At 39.5% G+C, this 25977-nt stretch overlaps 2 protein-coding genes across 10 annotated transcripts in view; one reads left to right on the top strand and one right to left on the bottom strand.

Moving 5' to 3' along the window:
• On the bottom strand, positions 1–17109 carry LOC309887915 (scaffold attachment factor B1-like; the record flags this gene model as incomplete). Of its 2 annotated transcripts, none has more annotated exons than XM_082779957.1 (21): positions 1–365; positions 651–702; positions 822–934; positions 1678–1799; positions 3150–3192; positions 3708–3845; positions 4124–4417; positions 5052–5158; positions 5542–5633; positions 5971–6110; positions 7098–7174; positions 7267–7416; positions 8433–8533; positions 10809–10858; positions 11281–11779; positions 12678–12705; positions 13365–13427; positions 14123–14329; positions 14415–14479; positions 15999–16083; positions 16921–17109. In XM_082779957.1, 21 exons carry the CDS (start codon positions 17107–17109, stop codon positions 236–238), a joined length of 2745 nt encoding a protein of 914 aa, XP_082636083.1. In that variant the 3' UTR covers positions 1–235. The 2 variants fall into 2 exon arrangements, with proteins under 2 accessions (XP_082636083.1, XP_082636084.1); XM_082779958.1 differs by lacking the exon at positions 1–365 and adding an exon at positions 392–481.
• The window catches only part of LOC309887916 (scaffold attachment factor B1-like), a gene marked incomplete at its 3' end in the record, with an annotated part of 16319 nt that continues 7412 nt past the window's right edge, over positions 17071–25977 (top strand). For 5 of the 8 annotated variants that reach the window (XR_014319103.1, XM_082779959.1, XM_082779960.1 and 2 more), the window contains exons 1-11: positions 17369–17829; positions 18668–18755; positions 19763–19827; positions 19916–20194; positions 21305–21367; positions 22025–22052; positions 22992–23490; positions 23909–23958; positions 24645–24745; positions 25446–25595; positions 25692–25792. Coding sequence is in view for 7 of the 8 variants with exons in the window: in XM_082779959.1 (XP_082636085.1) it covers positions 17641–17829; positions 18668–18755; positions 19763–19827; positions 19916–20194; positions 21305–21367; positions 22025–22052; positions 22992–23490; positions 23909–23958; positions 24645–24745; positions 25446–25595; positions 25692–25792 (1613 nt within the window). The other 3 variants (XM_082779963.1, XM_082779965.1, XM_082779964.1) reach the window with 3 other exon arrangements.

The following is a 25977-nucleotide window of genomic DNA, read 5'->3' on the forward strand; positions in this document are numbered from 1 at the left end:
TTAATTGTAAACTTTTTTTTTATTTATGGAAAATGGAATGCTTCATTAACAGACATTTAAAATGGGATATGAACAACACATTACAAAAACAAATGAGTTCACATTGGATTGAGTGACATAATATGGCAGCAGCTTTAAAAAAAATACACTTACAGTAACCCTTAAGTTACAATTAACAGTAACCCTGGGTGACAAATTCATTTCAGTTGCCACCTTGCATTAAAAATTAAAACATTCAATAGCGACGGTTGAAACGAGGATCGTTGGGTCTGCTTGCTCTCTCCTGGCCAGCAAATCCTTCTCCTTGCATTCCTCCTCCATGCATCATCTGACTTTGGTTGCCACCTTGGATGAAACCTCCACGCCTAGAAAGTGATTCAGAAGTTTTTATTTTTTTTCTTGTGTCTCCAGTAGTCAGATTGAAATAGTGGGTGGCTTTTTTTTAATACTTCTTGTGCAATTTTGTTCTCTTCAAGATGTACTATGTAAGAACCACAGGAACACTTTATTATTCCTTGAGATTTAAATAAATTAGATAACTGATGTTCCCATAAAATGCTTTTTTTCGGTTAAGTTAAATACAAGAGACACACCTTAAAAAGGACAAGAACTAACATGAAGAAACGCTTTGCTCTTTTTAAACTTCTTACCCTGACATTCCTCCACGATGCATCACATGGCCAGGTCTCCCTCTACCTCCACCTTAAAAAAAAAAATAATTCCTTTTAATCCATGGTAAATTTTACTTCATCTCCAAGGATAATGCCTGTATTTTCTGCTGTAAGTACTACACCTAATGAGCTGTTGTGCAAGAAGCATACCTTGCCATCTCTCGTGATCCCGTCCTATCATTCCTCCATCCACACTGCTCTGCCATGAACGATCTTGATGTCCTTCAAACTTTCGACCATGATCTCCCCAGTCACGTCCATCCCTGCAAAAAGTATTAAAAATCATACCTTTTCACATTAGGTAGGTAGAACACACAAAATAAATTCAAGTGAAAACACTTGTGTCACAAATTTATTAAAATAATTTACCAAGGTATATGCCAATCTTATATTATCTATTTAGTCTAATCTCAGTAATAAACCTTTAATCCCAATCTCTCTGAGGACAAATATGAAAATAGATTTTTTTTTTTCCCCATTGGGTTTATGCTACGCTGGTGTCCTCGTTTCCTCCAAACAATCCTAGATCGTGGTTTTGACCAGTCAATTTGTTTATGGTGTTTTCTGTAAGCTGGCTTACTCATAGTGTTTATTAAAAAATCCACAATACACACAATAACACCCTCTCCTCATCCTGTAAGCATTTCCTTGACTGGTGTTCTTTTCAAACATCTGACAGGATGGTGCTGTCAGCAACTACAAACCTTGTAAGAACCACTACCCTGAAAATGTCAAGCTTTGACAGAAATGTTAAGTAAAATTAATTGAAAACATGAGGAATTTCAGATAAGAAGTTACTTTAAAAAAATCATGCCAAGATACGTATTTCAATATACAAGGCAAGCTGAGAGAGCTACTCAACTGTAGTCCCCTCCAAAAGAGAACAAACTCAGGAGTGGAACTTGGAAAAAAATAATTGTACTTTCATAAACCACATTACACTTTCATATACGAAAATATTCACTAGATGCACAAGAAAAAAATATTTTCAGTTAAATGTACTGACCGTGACTGTGGGGGTATCCCTCTACTTTCACTCATTCTTCTGTCAGATCCATAGCTACCCCAACTTTCCCGAGAGTCTCGTGAGTGACGGTCTGGTCCTCCATGGCGCTCATCTGGATAATGCTAAAAAGCAAAGAACATTTATATGAGTGCCCCTAACTGACTCTATAGTTCTTGAAAATTGCTTGGCCATAATTATTCAATCTCAGAATTGTTTAGGATGCAAGGCATTTCCTGAGACCATCTAGTCTAACCTTCCTAACTCAGAAAGGGTCAGCCAAAGCAGGCTGTCCAGGACCATCCTTGGGTTTTGAATATCTTCCACAGCTAGAGCCTTTACAACTTCCCTATGCAACCTGTTCCAGTGTTAGACCACGTTCACAGTTTAAATAAGGTGTTTTTTTTTTTTTCTTCTCCTTTTTCCTTCAGATGAAATTTTATGTGTTTCCATATGCCTGTTGACTCTTGTCTTCCATTAGGCACTACTGAGAACAGCCTGGCTTCATCTTCTCCATAGCCTCCCATTAGGTAGCAATTAATACTGGAAGATACCCCCTGGATCTTCCGTTCTTCAGACTGAGCAGTCCCAGCTCTATCAGCCTCTCCTCACAGGAAAAGTGCTTCAGGCCTTTAATCACCTTTGTGACCCTGTGCTGCATTTGCTCCATCAAGTTCTGTTCTTTCTTGTTGTGGGGACTCAGTACTGGGATACAGTACTCTAAATGTGGCCTCACCGGTGCTAAATAGAGAGGAATGATCACCTCTCTTGACCTACTGTGGCAACATTTTTCCTGATGTAGCCCAGGATGCTATTGACCTTTGCTGTGAGGATGCACTGCTGTCTCACAATCAGCTTGTTGTCTACCAGGATGTCTGAAGTCCTGTTCTGCAGAGCTGTTTTCCAGCTGGTTGGTCCTCAGTCTGCACTGGTACACAGCATTATTCCTCTTCAGTGGCAGGACTTTATTTCTTCTTGTTGAATAAAATTCTTCTTTGCTGAATTCTCCTGCCTGTCCAGGTCTCTCTGAATCTCCAATCTGACGCTTAGCCATCAATGAAGGGCAGTTGAGCATTCCACGATTCCACAACATTCATCTCTCACTGCTTGAGCATGTCCTGAAGGTCATTTCCCCTCAGATCCCAAAAGCACGTGAATACGCTAGTTTTGCTGTTATTTCCATACTACCTTGTAAATTTTGTGTTCCTGTACTTTTGCCTTCTCTATAGCTCTCTCTTCTATAATCTAGTTTGACATACTTCACTTGTTTTGTTTACTGAGTACTAGAGTAACTATCCTACATAGCATGTTTCTGAAGTACATTTCTTCTTACTAATGAAAATGAGACAACCTTGTTATGCATACATACTTCTGGCATTATGATTTACTTATTAACTACTAAATTTTGGTTTGAATCACACTATGGAAAACCAATTTATAGGAAGTTATTTTTGTAGCTTTATAAAGCAACTCACTTGTCCATCCCGATCTCCCATCATTGTCCTTGATCCATCTCTCCTACAAACAGGCAATTAAAATCAGACCATGGTAGTAAAACATACAGCAGTATATAATAGTATGTGTGTAACAACACCGATAAAAAAATTGGTGTTGTTACAGATGAAAAATGAGAAATCTGAAAAACAGCAGGAACATACAGAAGTTCTGACACATTTAATTCTAAGGTATGAAACAGAATATTCTCTGCTAAGACACTAGGTACCTACAATATTATTTAGATTTTTTTTTTTTTTTTTAGAATCCTACAAATCTGTCAAACAGTGTTATAAGCATAACACTCTGAACAAAGTCTGCCAGAAAGTTTAATTCATGGCACAGATCTCTTCGTGGTTGCATATGGCCACAGCCACTGAATCATGCTTAAACCACAGCTGAAGTCCACAGCCACTAAATTATGCTTAAAATAATGAAATGCAAAATAAACATACAGTGAAGAAAAAGCAGCAAAATATGACATCAAATAATTTTTTTCCCCTTGATTTCAAACAACACAGTGGGGGTAAGACAACAACCTGTCTATTGAATGGTCTTGATAACGGCCACGATCCCTGTGATCAAAGTCATGGAAGCGATCCTGGCGACCAAAATCTGAATGGTACCTATCGTTCATTGCCATTCGTTTTGCTTCTGGCCAGTATGGATCATCTCTCCTGAAATAAAAGGTACATTAATTTTAGTCAGGTTAAATAACTTTTGATATTGTTCCTTCCCTCCACACTATGCAAACCAAAAGCACATAAGTTCAAAAAGGCAGCAGAAAAAAATCAGGATATTTGGAGGTTTTCACACACTATCATCTCAGTGCAGACAATGACAGCAGATTAACTGAAGCTGAGTCTATATGGAGTTTTTCATAGCGCAGGCTGATGAGACACAACCTAGCAGCAAAACGTTCTCTGCTTGTACCACTTGCATTAGTTGGCTTTACCTGCCATCTATGTCATATGGTCTTCTCATTGCAGACCGACGTTCTTGTTCATAGCGCAGTTGCTCATGCTGGCGTCGCAACTCTTCTCTTTCTCTCTGAATGCGATCTTGTTCTCTTCTCCTTTCATGCTCTATGTGCATCCGTTCTCTCTCCAGTCTCTCTCTTTCCATTCGCTCTCGTTCAAGACGCTGCCTTTCAATTTCCAGTCTTTCACGAGCAATCTCAAGCCTCTCCCTTTCCTCACGTTCCCGGATAGTTTGCAGATGCTGCTGTCTCTCCCGACGCTCACGTGTACTATTTTAACAGAATGAAAGGTTACAGATCTGATACTTCAACAAATAAAGGAAGTAAAAATGGGGAAAGTTTAAACCAGAGTGACTGCAAACTTGTGTGAGCTCCTGTAAATTAGTTCTGGGGTGTGGGGCAGTAAGGGAAGACACTCAGTGTACGCACTGCTTACTTATATTTAGAGAGTGATCTTATTACTCCCACAAAACCCACCTTTGGGGCAAATGATCCTATATGGTCAGGGGAATTTCAGGAGAATATTCTGAGGAAGACAACCTTTCTCCTGTTCTTTCCCTATGTATTTCAGTGTGGTAAGTTTAGAATGATTATTTCACCTCTACTATAACATGTGCTCAGCTAAGGAGAGCTGAATATCTAAATCTAGAGAATGGAAGAAGACCAAAAAAGAAACTGCATTTTCTTCCCAAACAAACTCAAGCTCACTATTAATAGTCAATAATCCATACCTTCCCAGTTCAGTAGGTATGTGATCCACACACATATAACAAATGACAAGTGAAAAAAAAATAAATAAAACAAACTCTTAGACAGTTTAATTAAAAGAAAATTGCATTAATTCTATGGGAAAAAAAAAAAAAACAAACCACAACACTTAAAACAATTTAACTGTTGCTCTTACCGGCGCTGTTCTGCCTCTCTCATTTTTCGCTGTGCTTTAATTTTGTCAAATGGCACAATGCCTTGTCTCTCTCTGCTCTCTGATTTGCGATCCTGGCTCTTAATGCTCTGTATTTAATATTGAAGTACAGAAAAACTTAATGGAGTACATTTATAAAAGGACAACTATTACAAGCAGTACACAACGCTCTGTTTCCATTCATACATACCAAGTCTCAAAGCTTGGCCCCAACTTTTTTTTTCCTAAACACTGCAGACACATAACAACACAGTACTTACCTTCCCACATTTAGTTTGGCATGATTTCATTGCTGAGCATATATCAGCTGTATGAGAAGTATTCGACTAATTAAGATCTAAATCCAGATTATAGAAACTCTGATTAGACAGATCAGTAAGACAAGTGTAGAGAGATGTATCTTTGTGGGATTCATTATCTGTTTTGAAGGAGAATTTATACATCATGTTTCCTATGCAAAAATGTTACTTACTCTGTCTTTTGATGCAGTTGATGTTTTCACACTAATAACAGGTTCTCCTTTGGATTTATCCATTACTACAGTTCTCTCTGTTCCTTTACTTCCTATATAAATCAGAGGTTGAGCAGAAAGAGGTGGAAAAAAGATAGTCAAACTGCATAGCATACACCACACGTTTCTATGCTAGAAGCTACCTCCTCTGCAATGTGAAAATAGGCATTGAAGTCTCTCTTCAAAAAGCATTTTTTCACTACACCTCTTCCAAGCGTTTCTGTTAAGGCTGATAAAATGTCAACAGCCCTCCATTACACTATCTGGACTTCCAAGTTAGAACCTGAAATCATTCTAGAATATTGATAGACTCTGGAAACAACTATCTATAATTAATTGTTTATATTTAACCGTATCTTTTATTCTAAGAAAACAGAATAGACAATTTACCTGATTTGTTAGTTTTAGGTTGATCTGATGAACCAGGCTTCAGTTCATCTTTATCTTTTTTTTCTTTTTCATCTTTGTCTTCAGTCTTTTTAGAATCATCCTTTTGGTCAGATTTGTCATCCCTTTTAATACTGCCTGGTCTATAAATAGATATTGATATAGATTAGACTGATACAGAGTAGGAGAAAAAATTAAAGAAAGATGCTAGCAACATATTAACAAAGTAGAATTCTGATTTGTTAAGATAGACATAGTTAAATTCCCACAGACTTCTTTCTACAACTTTTTCCACCATAATGTAAGACAATCAGACCATGCTGTGCAGTTATCATAAAAACATGGCTGAGATTCAGATATCTCAACTGGAGGCAAAAGGAAAATAAAATAAATAAATCACACTACTACGTGCTTAATGCCTACAAAGATTCTTATAAGACACGACAGTTATGAAATGTAAACGTGAACCACTTTTGCAGTGCAACTGCCAAGCCACCAGTAAGTTAACACTAGCGCCCAGGCAAGCCTTCCCAAGGACTAGGTGAAATGAAGGCAAAAACTTCTCAGCAACTAGCATTTAATAGGTGTTACACCTCAAGAATATTATTAAAGATAATTAGTGTTTTATTCACTCTTTTATAGTGTCTTTTTTCAGCTACTTTAAGTAGTTCTGAAGCAAGAAATAGCATAACATTGAAGAGGAACGCATTCTGGAAACATGATCTAGGGGAACTGATATTTCACTGTGATCACATCAACATGATAAAGCCCTGTTCTCTAATGTAATGAGGAAACAGCAACGTATCAATCAAAAATTTCAAATATCCTGTAGGTTTATGACACAAAAGCACCAGTCTGTACCAGAAAAAAAAAAACAACAACAAACATTTAAATGAAAAGGTATGCTTGCAAATGCAACCCTTCCAATGCCTACCTTAAAGCATGTAACAGAAACAACTAAGTTAGACATGGAACATCAAGAGCAATCTTGGAGTAAGAGTTAGAAAAATGTACTTTTTGTCACAGAAAATCTTTTTGTCACAGAAATTCTTACTGTGATTTTTTCCTGACAAATCAACATAAACTGAAGAACAGCAAAACCTCTGAACACAGGATTTTTCAAACAGTACCTCTCACTGACTGTTTCTTTCTTCACCTCGTTCTCTTTTTTTTCAGTTGGCTTCTTCCCAGCAGGTTCATTTTTTGCCTGAAATTTATTTTGCACATCAGCTGAGATTGTGGTTTCAATTATTTGTACAATGCAATGGTAATGAGATATCTTTGAGGATCAATACTCACTTTTTCTACAGAAATAATTTTCCCATGTAACTCTGTTTTGTGGAGGTGAGTAATACACTTTGTTGCTTCCTCAGCTGTAGACATCGTAACAAAGCCGTAACAGCGAGCACCAGGGCTGCGAGCATTGGTGACCACTTTTGCACCAACCACCTTTCCAAAATAAAGATACGTTACACTCACCGTAATGAATGCCCACCATTTAACAAGTACAATTGTAGAATATCTGGAGTTGGAAGGGACCCATAAGGATCATCGAGTCAAACTCCTGGGCCTGCAGGGGACCACCCAAAAATCAAAAAACATGTCCAAAAGCTTCCTGAACTCCAGCAGGCTCAGTGCCATGACCACTGCCCTGGGAAGCCTGTTCCAGTACCCGAACACCCTCTCAGTGAAAAACATTTTCCTATTATCCAAACTAAACCTCCTCTGATGCAGCTTCACACTGTTCCCTTGGTCGCATTAATGGCTACCAGAGAGAAGATTGGTGTATGCTGATTCCCTTCATGAGGAAGCTGTAAGGCTGCAAAGTTGTCACCACTCAGTCTCTTTAGGCTGAAGAGCCTCTCCTCACACATCTTTCTTCAGCCGCTCCTAACACATCTTTCCCTCTAGACCTTTCGCAATCTTCTTTGCTCTCCTGCGGACACCCTCTGATAGTTTTATGCCCTTCTTATACCGTGGTGCCCCAAACTGCACACAGTACATGAGCTGAGGCCACACAAAAGCACAGCAGGACAATCCCTTCCCTCAACTGGCTAGTAGTGCTGTGCCTGATGAATCCCAGGCTATAATTGGCTCTTTTGGTGGCCGGGCCACACCGTTGACTCATATTCAACTTGCCAACTTTTCTCAACTTAGTCCTAAGTATGTCTTTAATAAATAAGTGTTCTTTGTTTACTGTGAACTTCCAGTGAGCAAAGATACTATACTACATCACAGGACACAGAAAAATACATCAACAATGATTGGCTGTTTACATAGGGACTGGAAAAAAGATTTTTCTTTCGTTTGGAAGTAAGAGATAAAATAAAACAGCAGTCATTTGGCATGGACTTGTGCAGGCTATTTTCCTGTTATCCCACTGACATTTGTAGTGACAAAATCATATAAAGTCTTAAGACAGTTAAAGGGGAGGGGACAGGACACAAACACAGGAAGACCCTTACCTTCCCATATTTGCTAAACAGATTCTTCAAATCTGTAGCTCTGGTAGTAGAAGCAAGTCCACTCACCCAAAAGTTTCTACCAGAACTGCTGGCAGTGCGACCTAATCAGGAAAACAAACAAACACACATACACACCTCAAATCCTAATTATTTCAATGATTTCTGATTTTAAAAGGAACAGTTCCACAAATCTTATTTTTTAAGTCACAGAGCAAAGGAAATGTAAAGCGTAACGGTCATCTCCCAATAATTCACATTCCTGAAGGCAACTAGTATTAAAAATCCAGAATCTTTAAAATGGAACTACAGGCTTTGTTCTGTGCAACAGAGGTATGTCAGATCATTCCTTGAGAAAGAAACCAGACTATAGCATCTCTAAAATTACTGTGGCTGTTCAGAATGTGTAAGGATAGATCCCAGTAACTTTGCACTTACAGGAGAAGGCTGAAGACCTGCTAGGGTTGTGGGAACTGTGATAGTACCCACATATGCTCATGTCTTGCCTTTAGCTCCTCAATTCTTAAGGAATGACGGCAGGATGCAGATTAATTGTACCTCTCAAGCAAAAAAAATCAGCATAAAAGCAAGAAAATCTCTTCCTGAATGTCTGCCAACATGCATTCCACAGCTGGGGTATGAATGGTTCACATATGACTTCAGTTACTGGAGTCAGAAAAGACCATTGTTCAACTATGCAACTATTCTTCAGCTATGCAAGAACTACAGAACACTTTCCCAGTTTGGCACCCAAAATGGAAAAACAGTATTATAAACACATAGGTACTTGAAAATCCATGGCCTAGTGATTAAAAAGGGGCCAAGTTAAACTCTGGCACTCGTAAACGTATCTTAGACAGTGAGAGATGGTTCCTCATTTCCCAGATATCTGGGTATGTGACTGACTCAGGAGCATCTCCATAAATTGTGACAAGCAAGTCTGACCAGCTCTTCCATGATTTCACTGATTCCTGGTTGAATTCTTCTTTTATTGATAAATGTACTATTGGAAACAAAACAAAACCAGGGAATAATCTTTAAATTAAAATCTTTAAATCTTTAAAAAACATTCTGTTATTATTGGGGCAACAAAGATGGTAAGGGATCTAGAGGGGAAGAGAGATGAGGAGCGCCTGAAGTTACTTAGATTATTCAGCCGGGAAAATAAGACTTTAGGGGAGACCTCATCATGGTCTACAACTTCTTCACAAGGGGGAGTGGAGAGGCAGGCACTGATTTCTTCTCTCTGGTGACCAGAGATAGGACCCAAGGGAATGACTTGAAAACAAGGGAGGACTTCTAGAAACTTCTAGAAGAGTTTTCCAAGTTATCCCCCCTCCCCAGAAACCCTTAAGTCCTTTGGTAAATGAGAGTCCTTTCAATGGTTCTTTAAATATTCCAAAATAAGAGAATAAAACAATACAGATGAGAGGTAAACAGATCCTGATGGAGTTCAGATGAGAGGTAAACAGATCCTAATGGAGCTGATGGCAAGGTCTGGTAGCTTGTACAGATAAGCATAATCCAGAATCTTGGAAAAAGCAGCTGACGATGAGCTCATACTGTGTTGTAAAACTTAACAAAAACCAAACAATTCCTTTCTTTTCACTCAGTAGACAGATCTCAATTAATTTCTTGATGATCATAAGAAATTATGGGAATTCCATGCTTGTTGTACTGAACTACTTGCCAGCATCAGGTGAGCAGAATTTAACAGCCAGTTCTAAGTTTTCTGCCCTGGATGGGCAAGACAGAAAAGAAAAGAAGGGTGAGCTACGAAGACTCAGCAGCCTGACATATTAAAACAAGGAAGTACGATGAAAAGAAGAAGCAGGCAAGACCCCACCTGGCACTGTTGATCAAGAAATTTACATCTTGTTTATTGTGCAAATTTGCACTGTAAATAGGATCTGAGTGGATAAAGATTTAATAACATAAATTTAATTGGAAGACAACATTAAGTTGTATGTTTCAGTGCCATTTAAATACATGAATACCAGATTTAAAATTATTTTCACAAAACAGAAGATTGTATAAAGAATCACAAGTATATAGCGAACCAAACAATCAATAAAGGCTCTTAACTCACTAACTGCTGTTGGTAAGTATCTTCAGTGTAATGAAGGACATATTTGCCATGTATTAACATCTACCTTTGGAGATCAAGATAAAAAACAAAAGGGTGCGACACAGATATCCTTATATAAAAGGAAAATGTTTGTTGTAATTGCATTTTTAGAAGTTCAGAAAAAAAATGTAACATGATATTTAACAATTGCACAGATTCCAACACTCTCATGCCAAAACACTCCGTCCAATACAAAAACTGCTTCACCAATCAATATTTTTTTCAAACGTTATTTTTGAAAATAAACATACCTTTCTCATCTTTTGAGATTATCTTTGTATCTCTGTCCTCCTCAACAGGGCTAAAGACAAAACATCCCGTTATTCAAGTCAGAGAGAATAATGACTAACTATAAATTATTAAAAATGCTAAAATTAAATACCTACCAGAAAATACGTTGTAAACAAAAACACACCTTTATATACTTGATTTAAGAAATCTGACAAGAAATAAGGGAGGTCAGATTCTTAAACAGACTTATATTAGGAAAAAGTTTACAAATAACAGTAATTTAAGAAAACAACCTTTGAAGGTTGAGGAAGGAAAGAAATCAAACCCCCTGCGTTTAAAAAAGTCTGCACAAGGAGAAATAAAACAGATTCTTTAGGAATAGGCTACAATTTCATGAGTCTTGGTGGCCAATTGAAGGAAACAGCTTATTCGCATCACTTAACGACCAATGAAAAAAGATAGCATCTGGTCTATAACGGAGAAAAAACAAACCTCTTTTTCTGATCACCGCCCTCACTGGTTGAGGACTCTCTAGTAGCAGGGGATTCCTCAGAATTAGCTTTGTCTTCTGTTTTCTTGGCATCTTCTTTGCTATCTTTGCCTTCAGGACCTGCGCCTTTTTCCGCTGTTTCCCCACTAGAGGCTTCCAGGCCTTGGAATCGTTTGCTACTCTGATCGCTTAGGGTCTCTAATACTAAAGATTCAGAGTCCAGTTTCTCTTCCTCTATTGTCTGTTCACTTCTCTCCCCTTTTGCTACAACTAAACGCTTTGCCTCCTTCCTTGACACAGCTTGTGCCGATTTGCTGTCCAAATCTAAAGCATCTTCCTCCAACTGAGCGGCAGCAAGAACATCCTCTTCCTCTGCTAGCCTCTTGCCTGGCACCACGTTACTTGCTTCCTGTGCATGTGGCTGCTCCACTTCGGAAGTTTCTTCGTTAAGTAGTTCAGATTTACAAGTTTCCCCCAAAATGTCGAGTATTTTCTCATTTTCTACGGATTTAACAGGAATAGAATGGCACAAGATTTAATCACCAGGGAAATACAGCAATCACAAATGTGGAACTGGCATGGCTGCCACACTAACACCAAGAGAACTTCTAAGCTACACAGAGATTGGAAAACCCTAGTGTACACAGTGTTAAAAGTGCTATGCTAACTGCAGTCTGACAAACTACCTTATCAGCCCTAAAATGTTAACAGGGAAGAAAAACGTCCCCACAGATTTAACAAAAACCTTCTGGCTGATCCTTGGTATTCTTCATGAAATCGTTCAGCTCTGTTTCTTCTCTAGTTAGCTTCCAAAGTCCAAGATGCTTAACTGAACATATCAATGCACTGAGAGTTCAATTTTTAAATTTCTGTGAAATTCTTTTAGCAGACAGTCCAACACGAAAATTGGGCATCTTCTGATGGTGCATGAGTGTGTTTGCAGTCCAGAAAGTGAAAAGTATCTGTATGAAATTTCCATGAAGAAATTCTTCTTTCTTCTGTATCCAGTAACTAATCTTTACTTTTTAATGCCCTAAAATAGCTTTTTACTGCTTTCACTGCTCTCTAAAGAGTTAAGGTGTGTGCGATATCACAAGATCTGTTTACAGGTAGAATGTTTAACTCTTAAACTGTGATTAACTTCTCTAAATCCATTTATGTAGTTTAACAGGTTTTTAAACCATTTCATTTCACTGAAAATATTTCAAAAATGACAAGCATCACTTCACAGATCTGGGGATATGATTGGGTTTCCAATCTCTATGACCCTGCATGATCTGGGTTGTCCACCATAAAAATAATGCAAATTATACGTTTGTTTGTTTGTTTGTTTTAAAATAGTTAATGGTTTAAAAAGTATTAGTTGAAAAGACAGGAATATGCTTTTCTTTAACAGTACCTGGCTCCAAGTGTAGTTTCTCCGTTTTCTGTTCAGGAAATAAACACAGAATAAGAATTTTATAGTATTTATTTTGTAACAGAGAATAATACCAACCCCCCAACCCAACTCCAAGATTTAAAAATACACCGGTTCAACTGCTGCATTTAGTGTTGCTTTTCAGCATCCAGTGGAAATAAATATTTTATATAAGCAGGTTTGGTCAAATTAAAGCCAAAATTTCATCCACTATTATCCTCATAACTGGGAATTTTAAACCAAAAGGGGGCTTATGTATCACATCAAGTAGAGTGAAAATCAGACCCAGATACTACTTCATGTAATTAGCAGGAGAAATAAATAAATATTTAATTTTAAAATATTAATTTTTAAAACATCACTTCTCCCAAGCAAGATGGTTTCATCAGAATACTTTTGGTATACGTTTTGTTTTGGTGGGGGCACAGTTTCCTTTACAGTACAATATTTTTATTTGAGAGAAAAGTCAAAGTCTTGATAGCAGACTGGAAAGTAGGGAAAAAAAACAACAAACATAACACTCATTTGACAGGCTGTACTCTAAGCAAGATTACTAATGGCTTGGATTCTGTTAAAAATTCATATTAGTCGTTATTTTCTTTTTTGTAGTATGGTCACAGAGTGAATAGCATTAAAAACCAATCTGAAATGGTTGCATTTTCAATTTACCTTCATTTCAATTAAATCAGAAGAAGAGGAATCTACATTGTTTTCAATTTCATCATAATCTTCCTAAAAAGATTAAAGAAGAAATTATAGCATTCCTTACAAAACGCAAGGTTAGCTTACTAAGAAATACTACTGTAATTCCATTTTCCCCAGCAATAATATGAGAAATATTTTTCAATACTTAGAATATCTCGATTGCTAGTTAAGAATGTTACCCAAGACGACTAACATATAAATATTCTTGATCATTAAATACTAGCAGGAGAGTATTTTTTCCAGTTACCTTTAATTTCAATATAATATTGTATACTTCAAAGTTACTCAGATTTAGAAGGAAGCCTGGGATTTCATGTTTCTTTGGTTATTTTGCATAACCTGTTTTTTCAATTTCTTCCCTCCCCCCCTCCATTTTAAAAATTTATTTTCTAACTTAAATAAGCGAGAAGTGAAGTTGACTTGGGTTTCCACTTTTCCAAAAAATGAAATGCCCCCAAAATCTCCCTTATCTAACGCGTTACTTTCAATTCCAGACTAACTGCACTTCTTTCACAGCAAAGATGTTACTGCAAGGTAAAGCAGGCTGTGACTTTGTCAACATTTTAAACCTCTAATAGGCCCAAGCAAACACAGGACACAAGAACTATTAAAAATGAAACAGTATCCACATTATATGCATATCCTATATTTTATGGAAGTAACTCATTCATGTGCCCATCTACATATCAAATATCTTAAAATTCTCAAAGACCTCTACTTGCCTCATTTTCTGTTAGCTGATCTGGAAGTTCTTTCATTTCTGCATCAACATTGTCTTTATTATCAGACAGTGAATCAAGAATATTATCAGGACTATAGTCTTCTCCACAGTCTACAGCACTGCTGTTGTCTATTTCAGCTTCATCTAACACACTAATATCCATCATGTCAATATCTTGTAAGGTATCCAGACTTGCTTCAATATCTTCCTATAGAAACAGAAAAGGTAGGTGTTTATTTATTGATTTTTAAATGATGCATATTCTTAGTAAATGCAATCCTGGTTTCACTTACTTGCCCATCTCTGGAGTTTTCTTCTAGACCATTGTCTTCAGCACCTTCCTCCTCTGGTTTTCTTCCTGAAAAAAAAAGATGTAACTGAAGTGAAAACTAGGACTAAATTTTGTAACACATTAATTCTTTGCTGAATCATCTAGTCAATACTGTTTCAATGAATAATCATTAAGACCCTGATTCAGAAGTCCAGGTCTGTCTGGCTGTAAGTGAAGACTAACCACTCTCTACAAGTATATGGCATAAACATGAAATTGAAGTAGCCCAGTTAGGTGAAACATCTCGAGCAGGGGAGGTGCTGGTCTTTCTCCCTGTTCACCCATGACAGGAAATGTGGGAACGGTTCAAAGCTGCACTTGGGAAGTTCAGAATGGACATTAGGAAATTTATTTTTACTCTGAGGGTGGTCAAACACTGAAACAGACTTCCTAGAAGTGGTTGATGCTTAACACATTGGTGTTCAAGATGCTTTTGGACAATGCCTTCATTAATATGCTTAAGCTTTTGGTTAGCCCTGAAGTCATCAAGCACTTAAGACTAGATGATCTTTCCAGGTCCCTTCCAACTGAACTACTCTATTCTATTCTATTTTTTGACAGCTAAGCACCTCTCATGACACAACACTACCAAGACTTAAAAAGGCAGCACTGCCTAGGAAAGTGTTCCGTTCAGAAAGACGTGTTGTTACACATCATGTGATGTTACACATCTCTCTTTTCATATAAGAAATTAAATAATTAAACTGATTTAAAATTTATCTTCATGTTTAAGATCTTGGACACACTGACTGTGTTCAGCCACGCTGGTCACCAGCAAATTTGTAACACTGCTAAAAATCAGCTGCTCTTTTTTTTCCCCTCCCGTGTTACCTTAAAGGAAGCAGCTTAAAAATAAATTTCAGAAAGTGTCTTTCAAAAACTGGCTATGAGCAATGACAATAAGCCATACGTAACATGACCAACATCAATATTTAAAGTTCTTGAGGCAAAATATACTTCAATCAACAAAGAGTGTTTTAAAATAGTTTTTCAAAACAATAAAGTTATAAGACGAAGCATGACGCTAACAAAATTTATACTTGTTTTTATTTATGCAACAGTGCTTTTTGATTATTCCTAATTACTGTAATTTCTTGCATTTAAAAACGTGTTGTGATGATGGGGGTTCAAGAGCTTCAATGAAAAAAAAAGAAAAACTACATGCATAGTTATGGCAAAGAAATTAGTAACTGGGATGTTGTGGATCCAGATTAATATACATTGGCAGAGCTTTCAGCGAGAGCTCACACCACAGCTGCTTGCTCTGTCCCAACACAATTCTGCATTCCTGGTCGCAAGTAGAGAAACACCTGCAACTTAAGTCCTTGTCTACAGGTCTCAAGATGTGCTGATGGAACTACACCTAGTTGTTCTATTATTGTTGTCCTTGCGTGCTAATGCAACAGAGTTTTACCATTCTCTGCAAAATAAAAGGCACAAAGCTTTTATTTTTTACATAACCCAGCAAAATAAAATGAATGACCATTGTACTGTTAAGTTCCAGCTACAATAAAATACAGAAGCTGTATTTGTCTGGACTCTGTACCTTTGCTAGTTCTTTTTGGCATTCTTTTGGTCAGTTCTGAGGCCACAGGAATTTCATCAGGATCTCCTCCTTCATCCTCAATTGCCTGTTGGAGACAGCAATACAATATCTATTGTACTGTTTGCTGGTATGCACTTTTAAGACTGTCAGAAGGAAATATCAGCATCTCTCTCTAGCTCAGACCATGCAGTCTGGCAGCCACATCAGCCATCAGACACACACGCAATAAGGTGCTATAACACAACCCCCCCAGACAAGTCAAGCTACGGGTCAGGAGCGAAGTCCTCCCCCATCTGTAAACAAGGCTCTTTATCCAGCGCATAAGCATTTTATCTAAAAACAAAAAAAATGAAACAAAACAAAACCAAAACTGACAACAACCACTACAGCAACTCATACACTTTTTTTTTTTCTTTTTTTTCCCCCCCCCCCTTTAACGTGTCTATTAGAAGCCATAGTGGAACCAGGACCAATGACGCCGTTCTGGCCTTGCAGAAGTCTGTCAAAAAGGGGTACACCCTCGGCAGGGAGGCGAACGGGGTGAAGGGCGCGCAGAGTACGCAAGAGAAAGGGCCGGGGGAAGGACGCAAGGGGGAGACCGCGGGCTTGGGGTGCGCGATCGGAGAACCGCACGTCAAAGGAACGGCTTCGAGGAACGCCGCGGGTGGGCTCGGCGGGACGGCAGGAAGCAGCACCACGGCAGGGCTGCCGGCAGCCCCCACACGGGGACGAACTCCGCGGCGCCTCAGGGAAGCGGCGGGCCGGGAGACGACGGCGGCGCCGCTGCGATGGCGGCCGCGCCCCCCTCCCCCCCCCGCCCGCCGCCGGGCTGCGTCGCCAGCGCGCGTGCGCCGAGGGGCCTCGGGCAGGGAACAAAGGGCCCGGATGAGCAGCGCGCCCCTCCCCCCGGCTCGCGCCCTACCTTCCTGAGGCGCTCCGTCAGGACGCTCTTGTTGCCGCCGCTGTCCAGGTTGCGGCGCTTGAGCTCAGCGCGCAGGTCGATGACCCGCAGCTCGCTCAGCCGCCGGGTTTCGGGTTCCGAGCCGAGAGCTGGGGCTCCGCCGAGGGTGGTTAAGTCCCCCAGCCCGGCTGCGGGTTGACTTTCCGCCATCACGGCCCCTTCGGTATCCCGCCTCGAGCCCGAGCGCACGAGAGGACGCGGCGCGAGCGGGGAGCTAACCTTGCGATCACGGCACAAAATGGTGGGGAAGCCGAGACGCACTGAGGGGAGGGGGAAGAGGAGCCCGCTGCGCGCAGGCTCGGAGGGGAGGGGGGGCGGGGGAAGGCGGAGCCCGGGACGCAGCCGTGAGCGGCGGCGCGGGCGCGGGGCGGCTCGCGCGGCCTGAGGCCCTAGCGCCCGGGCGGGCTGCGGCTGCGCGCTCCTGCGGCGAGGGCGGGGCGGGGCGAGGAGCAGCGCGCCTGCGCGCCTCGTCGCTTCGTCGTTCCGGGCGGGCGCGGCTCCGCGCGCAGGCTCCTGGCTCGGGCGTTCGGCTCTGCGCGCGTGCGGGCTGCGTTTCCCTCCCTCCCTCCCCTTCTCCTCGGCGCGTCCCCTCTTCGCCACCATTTTGTGTCGCGACTCCGGCTGCCTGCCGTCGCCTTTAACCCGCCTCGCTCCGCGCGTGCGAGCCGAAACGACGGCCCCATGGCGGAGAGCCAGCCAGCGGCCGGACAGGGCGAGCCTGTGGCCCCGGGTGGGCCCGGAGGCCCCAGCTCGGAGCCGGAGACCCGGCGGCTGAGCGAGCTGCGCGTGATCGACCTGCGGGCAGAGCTCCGGCGCCGCAACTTGGACAGCGGCGGCAACAAGAGCGTCCTGACCGAGCGCCTCAGGAAGGTGAGCGGGCGCTGCGCGCGGGCCGCCTGAGGGCGAGGCGCAGCCGGCGCCTGCGCGGCCCCGGCCCCGGCCCTCCCGGCGCCGCTGAGGAAAATGGCGCCAAGCGGCTGCGGCCGGGCCCCTGAGGTGCTTCGGGGCTGCGCCCGGCGCGAGCGTTCGGCACGGGACGAGCGTCCCGGAGAGTCGTGGCCGCTGCTGGCAGCGAGGGGGTGAGTGGCGCTGCCGACTCTGCTGCGAGCCCCGCTCTAGGCCCTAGACCCGCCCGGAGCACCGTGCGGGCTGCTGCTCTCGGCTCAGGTGCTTCTAGTGCCGTGCAGCGCTGGGCTGTTTGCCGGCCGTTGAGCTCTTGAAGTTACAGGTCTGTGCACTGGGCCTTTTGCAGCGTATTATTTTTTTTCTGACTCTCAGAAGAAGTTGGTAGCGGCATCCTAATCAGAATACTTGGGATTCAAGTTGCACGTTGGCATCTTTCACAGGATGCTGTCTCTAGGATCCAAGGCTCTTACTGTGTCATGACACCCTGGTGCTTGCGTACCTGTGCATTGTTGCGAATTCTGTACCACTGACTACCACAAACTAGTTGATCGGATATTGCTTTACTTCCCAAGTTTCTGCTCTGTGTTTAACCAGCACGTTACAATTTTGTGTGTGCTAAATGCTTTGAAGCTGGTGTCTCTTTATTGCATATCCAAGTTCCTTCTGTCTGATTCTAAGTGTTAAATTCTTTTTTTTTTTTCCTGCTGGTTGGTGTACAGTGTACAAAATCAACCAAGAAATACAAATAGATTTTTTATATCTGTTTTGATATCTATCCTTATTTTTTTTTTTTCCTTAATAGGCTATTGAGGAGGAAGGGGGTAATCCTGATGAAATTCCGGTAGTTTCAGAAATTGTCAACAAGAAAACTTCAAAAAGAAGCAGCAAAGGTACAGGGGATTTAGAGAAGATATTCACCTGCCTCCCCACTGGGTTTTCTGTTAGATTTTATCTGTGAACCAGAATCTTGCTAATCTATTTTTAAGTCTGCTTTGCCTTTTGGAAGAACACACTGTATAATTTTGGTACTGTTGTGCACTGAATGTTTAGCAGTTGCAAGGCTGTAGCTAATAGTACTTGTCTGAGCCAGATTTGGATAAAGCCAGTCTTCTGGAAAAGCTGGAACACAGCTGAAGTTTCTGTTCCTTGGTTCTGACCTTTAATGCCATAATGCCTTATTTTAAAATAGATGATTATTTCTTTACGTGACTGTACCTTTACTTTTGAGAAACAGTGTAAAGTTGTTTTTTTTTCTCCCCCAAGGTAGAAATACAGAGCTTCTAGCAAATTCAAAATGACCTCTGTAGTTTGTTGTGCTTATGTTTCATAGCTAGTAGCAGTCTTGTTTTTTCCCCTAGAAAACCAGATTTTAATTAGTATTGGAAGTTTTTTTTTTTTTTTCAAGGCTTTTCCATAGGGAAAGCCTAGACATGTGTAGACATAATTTCTGGATGGTGAGAAAAAGTCACATAATGCTTATTTTTCTATAAATAGTTTGCTATTTTTCTATAGTTTAGTTACGTTAGCACAGTTTGAGCTTTTGTTGTAATCAAGTAATGTTGAAACTTGCTTTCATATTAGAGCTGAACAGAATAGTTATTTAAAATGAAAGGTTATAATTATTTAATTTTGGTTTATATAAAATGTAAATTTTTGAGATGAAGCTTAAACATTTTACTTTTTTTTACTCAGATTTTTGTTGATGCATCCAATGTTATATTTGCTTGCAAACTAAAATGGGTAATCATAACTGCAAAGATAATGTCATAATTGTCAGTCAGTTGTGGAAAAATAAGAAAAAGTAGATAACTAAGTTGAATGGAATGTGTATTCTGGTGGAAAAATGCAACTTGAAGATGCATGTTTGTACCTTTTTATATTCTAACAATGTTGCTAGGACGTAGACCAGATGAAGAGGGGGTTGAAGACAATGGCCTGGAAGAGGATTCTGGAGATGGACAGGTATGTGAAGCTGTGTTGGAAGTGAAGCAATAATGGTGTTGTTTTCAAGTTACAATGACTATTATATATACTACTTTTCTTTTTACAGGAGGATATCGAAGCAAGTTTGGATAACTTGCAGGATATTGACATGATGGATATTAGTGTGTTAGATGAAGCTGAAATAGATAATGGCAATGCTGTAGATTGCAGAGAGGATTGCAGTGCTGATAATGTTCTTGACTCGCTGTCTGACAGTAGAGAAAATGCTGATGCAGAAACGAAAGAACTTCCAGATCAGCCTACAGCATATGCTGTACGTAACGTGGAGGCATCCCCGCAATTTTCTGAAATTAAAGAAGAATCAAGAGAAATACCAGTAGCGATGGTATGCATCTCTTATGTGTGTGGAGTCATTTTTTTTTTTAAATAGTATAACCAGCTCGAATGTAGCTGAAACGATTTGGGTCTCTACTGGTTCTCATAATCATTGCTTTTTCTTCTTTTACATATATGTGGAAATACCATTCTTGATTTTAAATGCTTAGATGTTGTTTGTGTGCATTGTATTACTGTACAGATTAATAATGCTTTGAAGTCAGTACTTCACTTTATACTTACAATCACATTTTCATATCTTTATGTAGGAGGATATGTGAGACAAATAAGGCTGCAGCATTTGTTTCACTTCAGCTAAACAGCAGCATAGATATATTCTGGATATATATATATATTTTTTGGTTAGGATATGGTTTTAGGTTACTTAGGTTTTGAAAGTATTTTTGTATTGGCTTTCTATGTTTGTTACACTGCTTTTATGAAGTTGCTCCTAGGGGCAAGAAGATAAACTTTTTCCTCAAAGTCAAGTGTTTACCTTCTGAAACATACAACAAAAGGCTCAAAGAAAGTTATTTGTATCCAGTCTGATTGGGAAGTGTAGTTCTTTGTTGTGTGTACACATTGTTTCATCAGTCTAGACTATAAAGTTACAAAATGGGTATTTTTTCCCTCTTAAATCTTCAAGCTGCAGAAGTAAACAACCCTCTATCTCCAGTCATTTACCCTTTCCCTCACGCAAGCCAAGGGAGAATAATGAAAAAGGTTTTTTTTCAGTTTCAAAAGTGCCAGAGTTTAGGTCAACTCCTGCAGTCTTCTTTTCTCAGTAAAAAATATGGTTATCTAGTCACATAGACTTCTTGACTCTATGTTCTTGCTGTAAATAAGAGAGAAAAATAAATATTGCTGCAAGAATCAACGACCTTAAAAGATTTTGAGGCAACCAACATATCTTGGGTAATGGGAAAGCTTATTCATATGGTGGGGATGGGTAAGATGTGTGGGAGTCACCAGTCAGGTTTTTAACCTCTTTGGTTGTTTTGCATGCTGAGAGATTTGCTTGACAGTTGTAAAAGGAAATAATTTCTAATTGATTTCTCATTCAGATTTTGTTTGGAATACTCTTCTTTTATAGCTAATGAAATGCTTTCTGTTTTTCAAGGTAGAGGCTGAAGATGTTGGAAACAGTTTCAATGCTGCTTCATCTGATTTAACTGTAATAAAGGTAAATTGTGTATGTACACGTACAGCTTCCAGTCTTGTTATCCATTGTATAAATGATCTTGATACCTTATATTATATTTAACTTTCGTTAAAAGAGTATGTATCCTGTTTTGGCAATAAAGCTGAAACTGATCTGTTCTGAAATACGGGCCTCATTTTGAGATCATTCATGGCTGAGTAAGAACATTGTAGCTTCAAGTGAGGCTGGTGGTTCTTTCAATACCATTTTCAGAAGGCAGACTTTGTAAAGTACACCCTAGAGAAGGATAACACAAAGATAAAATATGGTCTATGTCACTTACATGTGATAATTTATATACCCATATTAATGTGAGTAGGGTTGTAAAAGTATTACTGTGTTGTATGTTTAAAAAAACAAATGTTATCAGTATTGTAGTTGCTTGAAACTGACCTCCAGTTTGTGGTGTCTGAATTTGAGAAATATTGAAATATTAATGTTTCATAAAGCATGAAAATCTTAAAAAAGTAATGTTAAACCATCTTGTGAGAAATTCATTTGAAATTCAATAATTTCAAAGTAGAAATACTATACATCATAGTAATGCTTTCCTCCAAGGTGTAGGGAGTAAGCAGTAACATCTTGACTTTTTTTTTTTGAATACTAATATTTTTCTACCTTTGCTGCTTTTCTCCCCAGGAAACTGAAGAGTTACCTTTGGAGCCAGGTACTGTGGTGTTTTTCCTATTTTTTTTTTTTATAGGTGTATTGTGTTGGGGGGGGAGGGTCCAGGGCTTTGAAACAGTTCCATTTTTCATTTAATTCTTTTTGTATTGCTGTTTATTTTTTAATGCATTACCATAGTGTACCTTATATTATGGTGGACAATCCAGGTCATGCACGATCATAGAGATTGGAAACCCAGTCATATCACCAGATCTGTGGAGACCTACTTTTTGAAAACTTGTATTTAATGGGAGGAAATAGTTGTATAGAGCTCTCAACTACAACGGATTTAAAGAATGAGCCTTAAAGATGCAAAGGTTCTGAGTATAAAACAGATCTTGTGATATCACACTGTATTACAGTTCTGTGAATATAAATAAAGGAATGCAGGTAATATAAAACTTTGGTACAGAACATAAATTCTGGTGACTGAACTTCAGAAGAAGGAATAGAGTGTCGTCATGGGAATTTTCTACAGATCATACTCACATTCTGGGACTGCGAACACACTCATGCACCATCAGAAGATGCCCAATTTTCGTGTTGGACTGTCTGCTAAAAGAATTTCACAGAAATTCGGAAATTGAACTCTCAGTGCATTGATATGTTCAGTTAAGCATCTTGGACTTTGGAAGCTAACTAGAGAAGAAACAGAGCTGAACGATTTCATGAAGAATACCAAGGATCAGCCAGAAGGTTTTTGTTAAATCTGTGGGGACGTTTTTCTTCCCTGTTAACATTTTAGGGCTGATAAGGTAGTTTGTCAGACTGCAGTTAGCATAGCACTTTTAACACTGTGTACACTAGGGTTTTCCAATCTCTGTGTAGCTTAGAAGTTCTCTTGGTGTTAGTGTGGCAGCCATGCCAGTTCCACATTTGTGATTGCTGTATTTCCCTGGTGATTAAATCTTGTGCCATTCTATTCCTGTTAAATCCGTAGAAAATGAGAAAATACTCGACATTTTGGGGGAAACTTGTAAATCTGAACTACTTAACGAAGAAACTTCCGAAGTGGAGCAGCCACATGCACAGGAAGCAAGTAACGTGGTGCCAGGCAAGAGGCTAGCAGAGGAAGAGGATGTTCTTGCTGCCGCTCAGTTGGAGGAAGATGCTTTAGATTTGGACAGCAAATCGGCACAAGCTGTGTCAAGGAAGGAGGCAAAGCGTTTAGTTGTAGCAAAAGGGGAGAGAAGTGAACAGACAATAGAGGAAGAGAAACTGGACTCTGAATCTTTAGTATTAGAGACCCTAAGCGATCAGAGTAGCAAACGATTCCAAGGCCTGGAAGCCTCTAGTGGGGAAACAGCGGAAAAAGGCGCAGGTCCTGAAGGCAAAGATAGCAAAGAAGATGCCAAGAAAACAGAAGACAAAGCTAATTCTGAGGAATCCCCTGCTACTAGAGAGTCCTCAACCAGTGAGGGCGGTGATCAGAAAAAGAGGTTTGTTTTTTCTCCGTTATAGACCAGATGCTATCTTTTTTCATTGGTCGTTAAGTGATGCGAATAAGCTGTTTCCTTCAATTGGCCACCAAGACTCATGAAATTGTAGCCTATTCCTAAAGAATCTGTTTTATTTCTCCTTGTGCAGACTTTTTTAAACGCAGGGGGTTTGATTTCTTTCCTTCCTCAACCTTCAAAGGTTGTTTTCTTAAATTATTTTAATTTCAGTCATCTGCAAAACAGAATTAATTGTCTGTTTAAGTATACGAGTCCCATATTTTTTTCTTGTTTTTCAAAAAATTTGAACGGTATCTTGTATTTCAGAAATAATTCACTGGTAGGTATCAAATTCTAGTGTGCAATCTAGAATTTTATTTATGCTCTTGCTTGGTTGAATAACGGGATGTTTTGTCTTTAGCCCTGTTGAGGAGGACAGAGATGCAAAGATAATCTCAAGAGATGAAAAAGGTATTTTTTTTTTTTTTTTAAAGTATGTGTGACTTAAATTTTTTTTTTTTTGGTCAAATCTTACCATTTCTTTCAAGTCAGTTTTTGTAAGTGGATGTATGAAAGAGTGAATGGAGCAATTGTAATGATCAATTTTAAATACTTTGACTTGCTTTTCTTGTGATTTTTGGTTTCCTTTTAGTGTGTAAGTGTGCACATATCTTTACTGTAGTTTTTGTACTCCCACTAGGTTTCTGAAATGGTGGTAGGTACTGACAAGACTGGTATTTGTCAGAAAATGTCAAAGATATGTAATCTCTATACTCTGTATGGTATTTCTGGTGAACTGTGAATTTCAGTCCCTAACTGACAAAATAGAAAAAGTTCTGTTGTGAATTAATGTTTAATACTTTGTAGTTCTCATCAAAGTGATTGAAATGTAGGGGGCAATGTGTAGATGAAAACTCATTAAAACTGTTGAAATGCACGTCAGGTGTGGAGGTCAACAGTTAGTTAGTTTTTGAAGGGTGCAATGTGTTAGGTGATTTTAAGATTGCTTGGGAGAGGTAGAGTTAAAATTGTGCTTAAAGAGGTTCATGAAGAGAAAAAGTGGAGTTTATAGAGCAGTTGCTTTTTCACTGTTGCATTCCTGTGTAAATGTGTTTTTTCTTTTTCAATGTTTGGCTTTTTTTTTTTTTTAAAATTAGGTCGTGCAGGTAGTGGTTCTGGCAGAAATTTGTGGGTTAGTGGACTTTCTTCATCTACTAGAGCTACAGACTTGAAGAATCTTTTCAGCAAGTATGGAAAGGTATGTAGTGGATATGCAGACTAACAAATTGTTTAATCGGTGTTTAGTTTATAGTTTTTCAGACCTTGTGTGCAATAATCTTTAACCTTTTTAGCTGTGTTCATGTTGCCGTTGACTTAGGTGTAACACTGTTAGCATTACATTTAGAATAAATATAAAGAAGAAATTCTTTGTGGTGTGGGAGGTAAAGCACTGGAACAGGCTGCCCAGGGTAATTGTGGATGCCCCATCCTTGGAATTGTTCAAGGCCAAACTGGATGGTGCTTTGAGCATCCTGGTCTAGTAGGAAGTGTCCCTGCCCCTGGAGTGGTGGGAGTGGAACTAGATGATCTTACAGGACCATTCCAACGTAGATGATCCTGTGATTCTGATATTTCTGTCAAGTGTTCCTTAGTGAAGCACTTCTAGAACATCATGGACATGATACAGATCATGGACAGTATACAGGTCAGGTGAAAATGTGAAATGAGATTAACAATGTTGTTGTCTTAGAACACAAATGGAATATTGTGTGCCAAGAATGTTTCCTCTCTGTTAAAAGTGGATAGGTACTATACTATTACCAATACATGGAGCTGCTCAAATGATAAGGTAAAATTTATTTTGTGATGGAGCTGCAAATGTAGAACATGTGTATATATATGTGTATATATATATGTGTGTGTGTGTATCTATCTATATATTTTTTTTTCCCCTGTAGGTGGTTGGTGCAAAAGTAGTAACAAATGCTCGCAGTCCTGGTGCACGCTGTTACGGCTTTGTTACAATGTCAACATCTGAAGAAGCCACCAAGTGTATCAGTCATCTCCATAGAACAGAGCTGCATGGAAAAATGATTTCTGTGGAAAAGGTAAATGGTAGCTATTTTGTGATAGTATAACGAAAATAAAAGTGTGTAAGTTTAGTGCCTGTCTTCTATTAAAAATATTTCTGGCTAAAATTCTAGGCAAAAAATGAACCAGCTGGGAAAAAGCCTGCAGACAAAAAGGAAGGCGAAGCAAGGAAGGAAAAAGACAGGCACCATTCAGCAGATTGCAAATCTGAGAAGTAAAGTGTTCTTTATATTTTCCTGTTTAAAACTCGTTTGAAACGCAGCCATGTGACAGAAGGGAACAGTAATTGTAATAAGTCTTGATTTGCTTCGTGCTGCATCTGAAATAGTAATAATACTGGAAAATCTGGAATTGCTCTTCTTTAGCAATAAGCACATCTTGATTGGCCCTCTGTTCAGA

The sequence above is a fragment of the Aythya marila genome (genome assembly GCF_965140915.1).
Source record: "Aythya marila genome assembly, chromosome: 27".
In the NCBI taxonomy this organism is placed as follows: Eukaryota; Metazoa; Chordata; class Aves; order Anseriformes; family Anatidae; genus Aythya; species Aythya marila.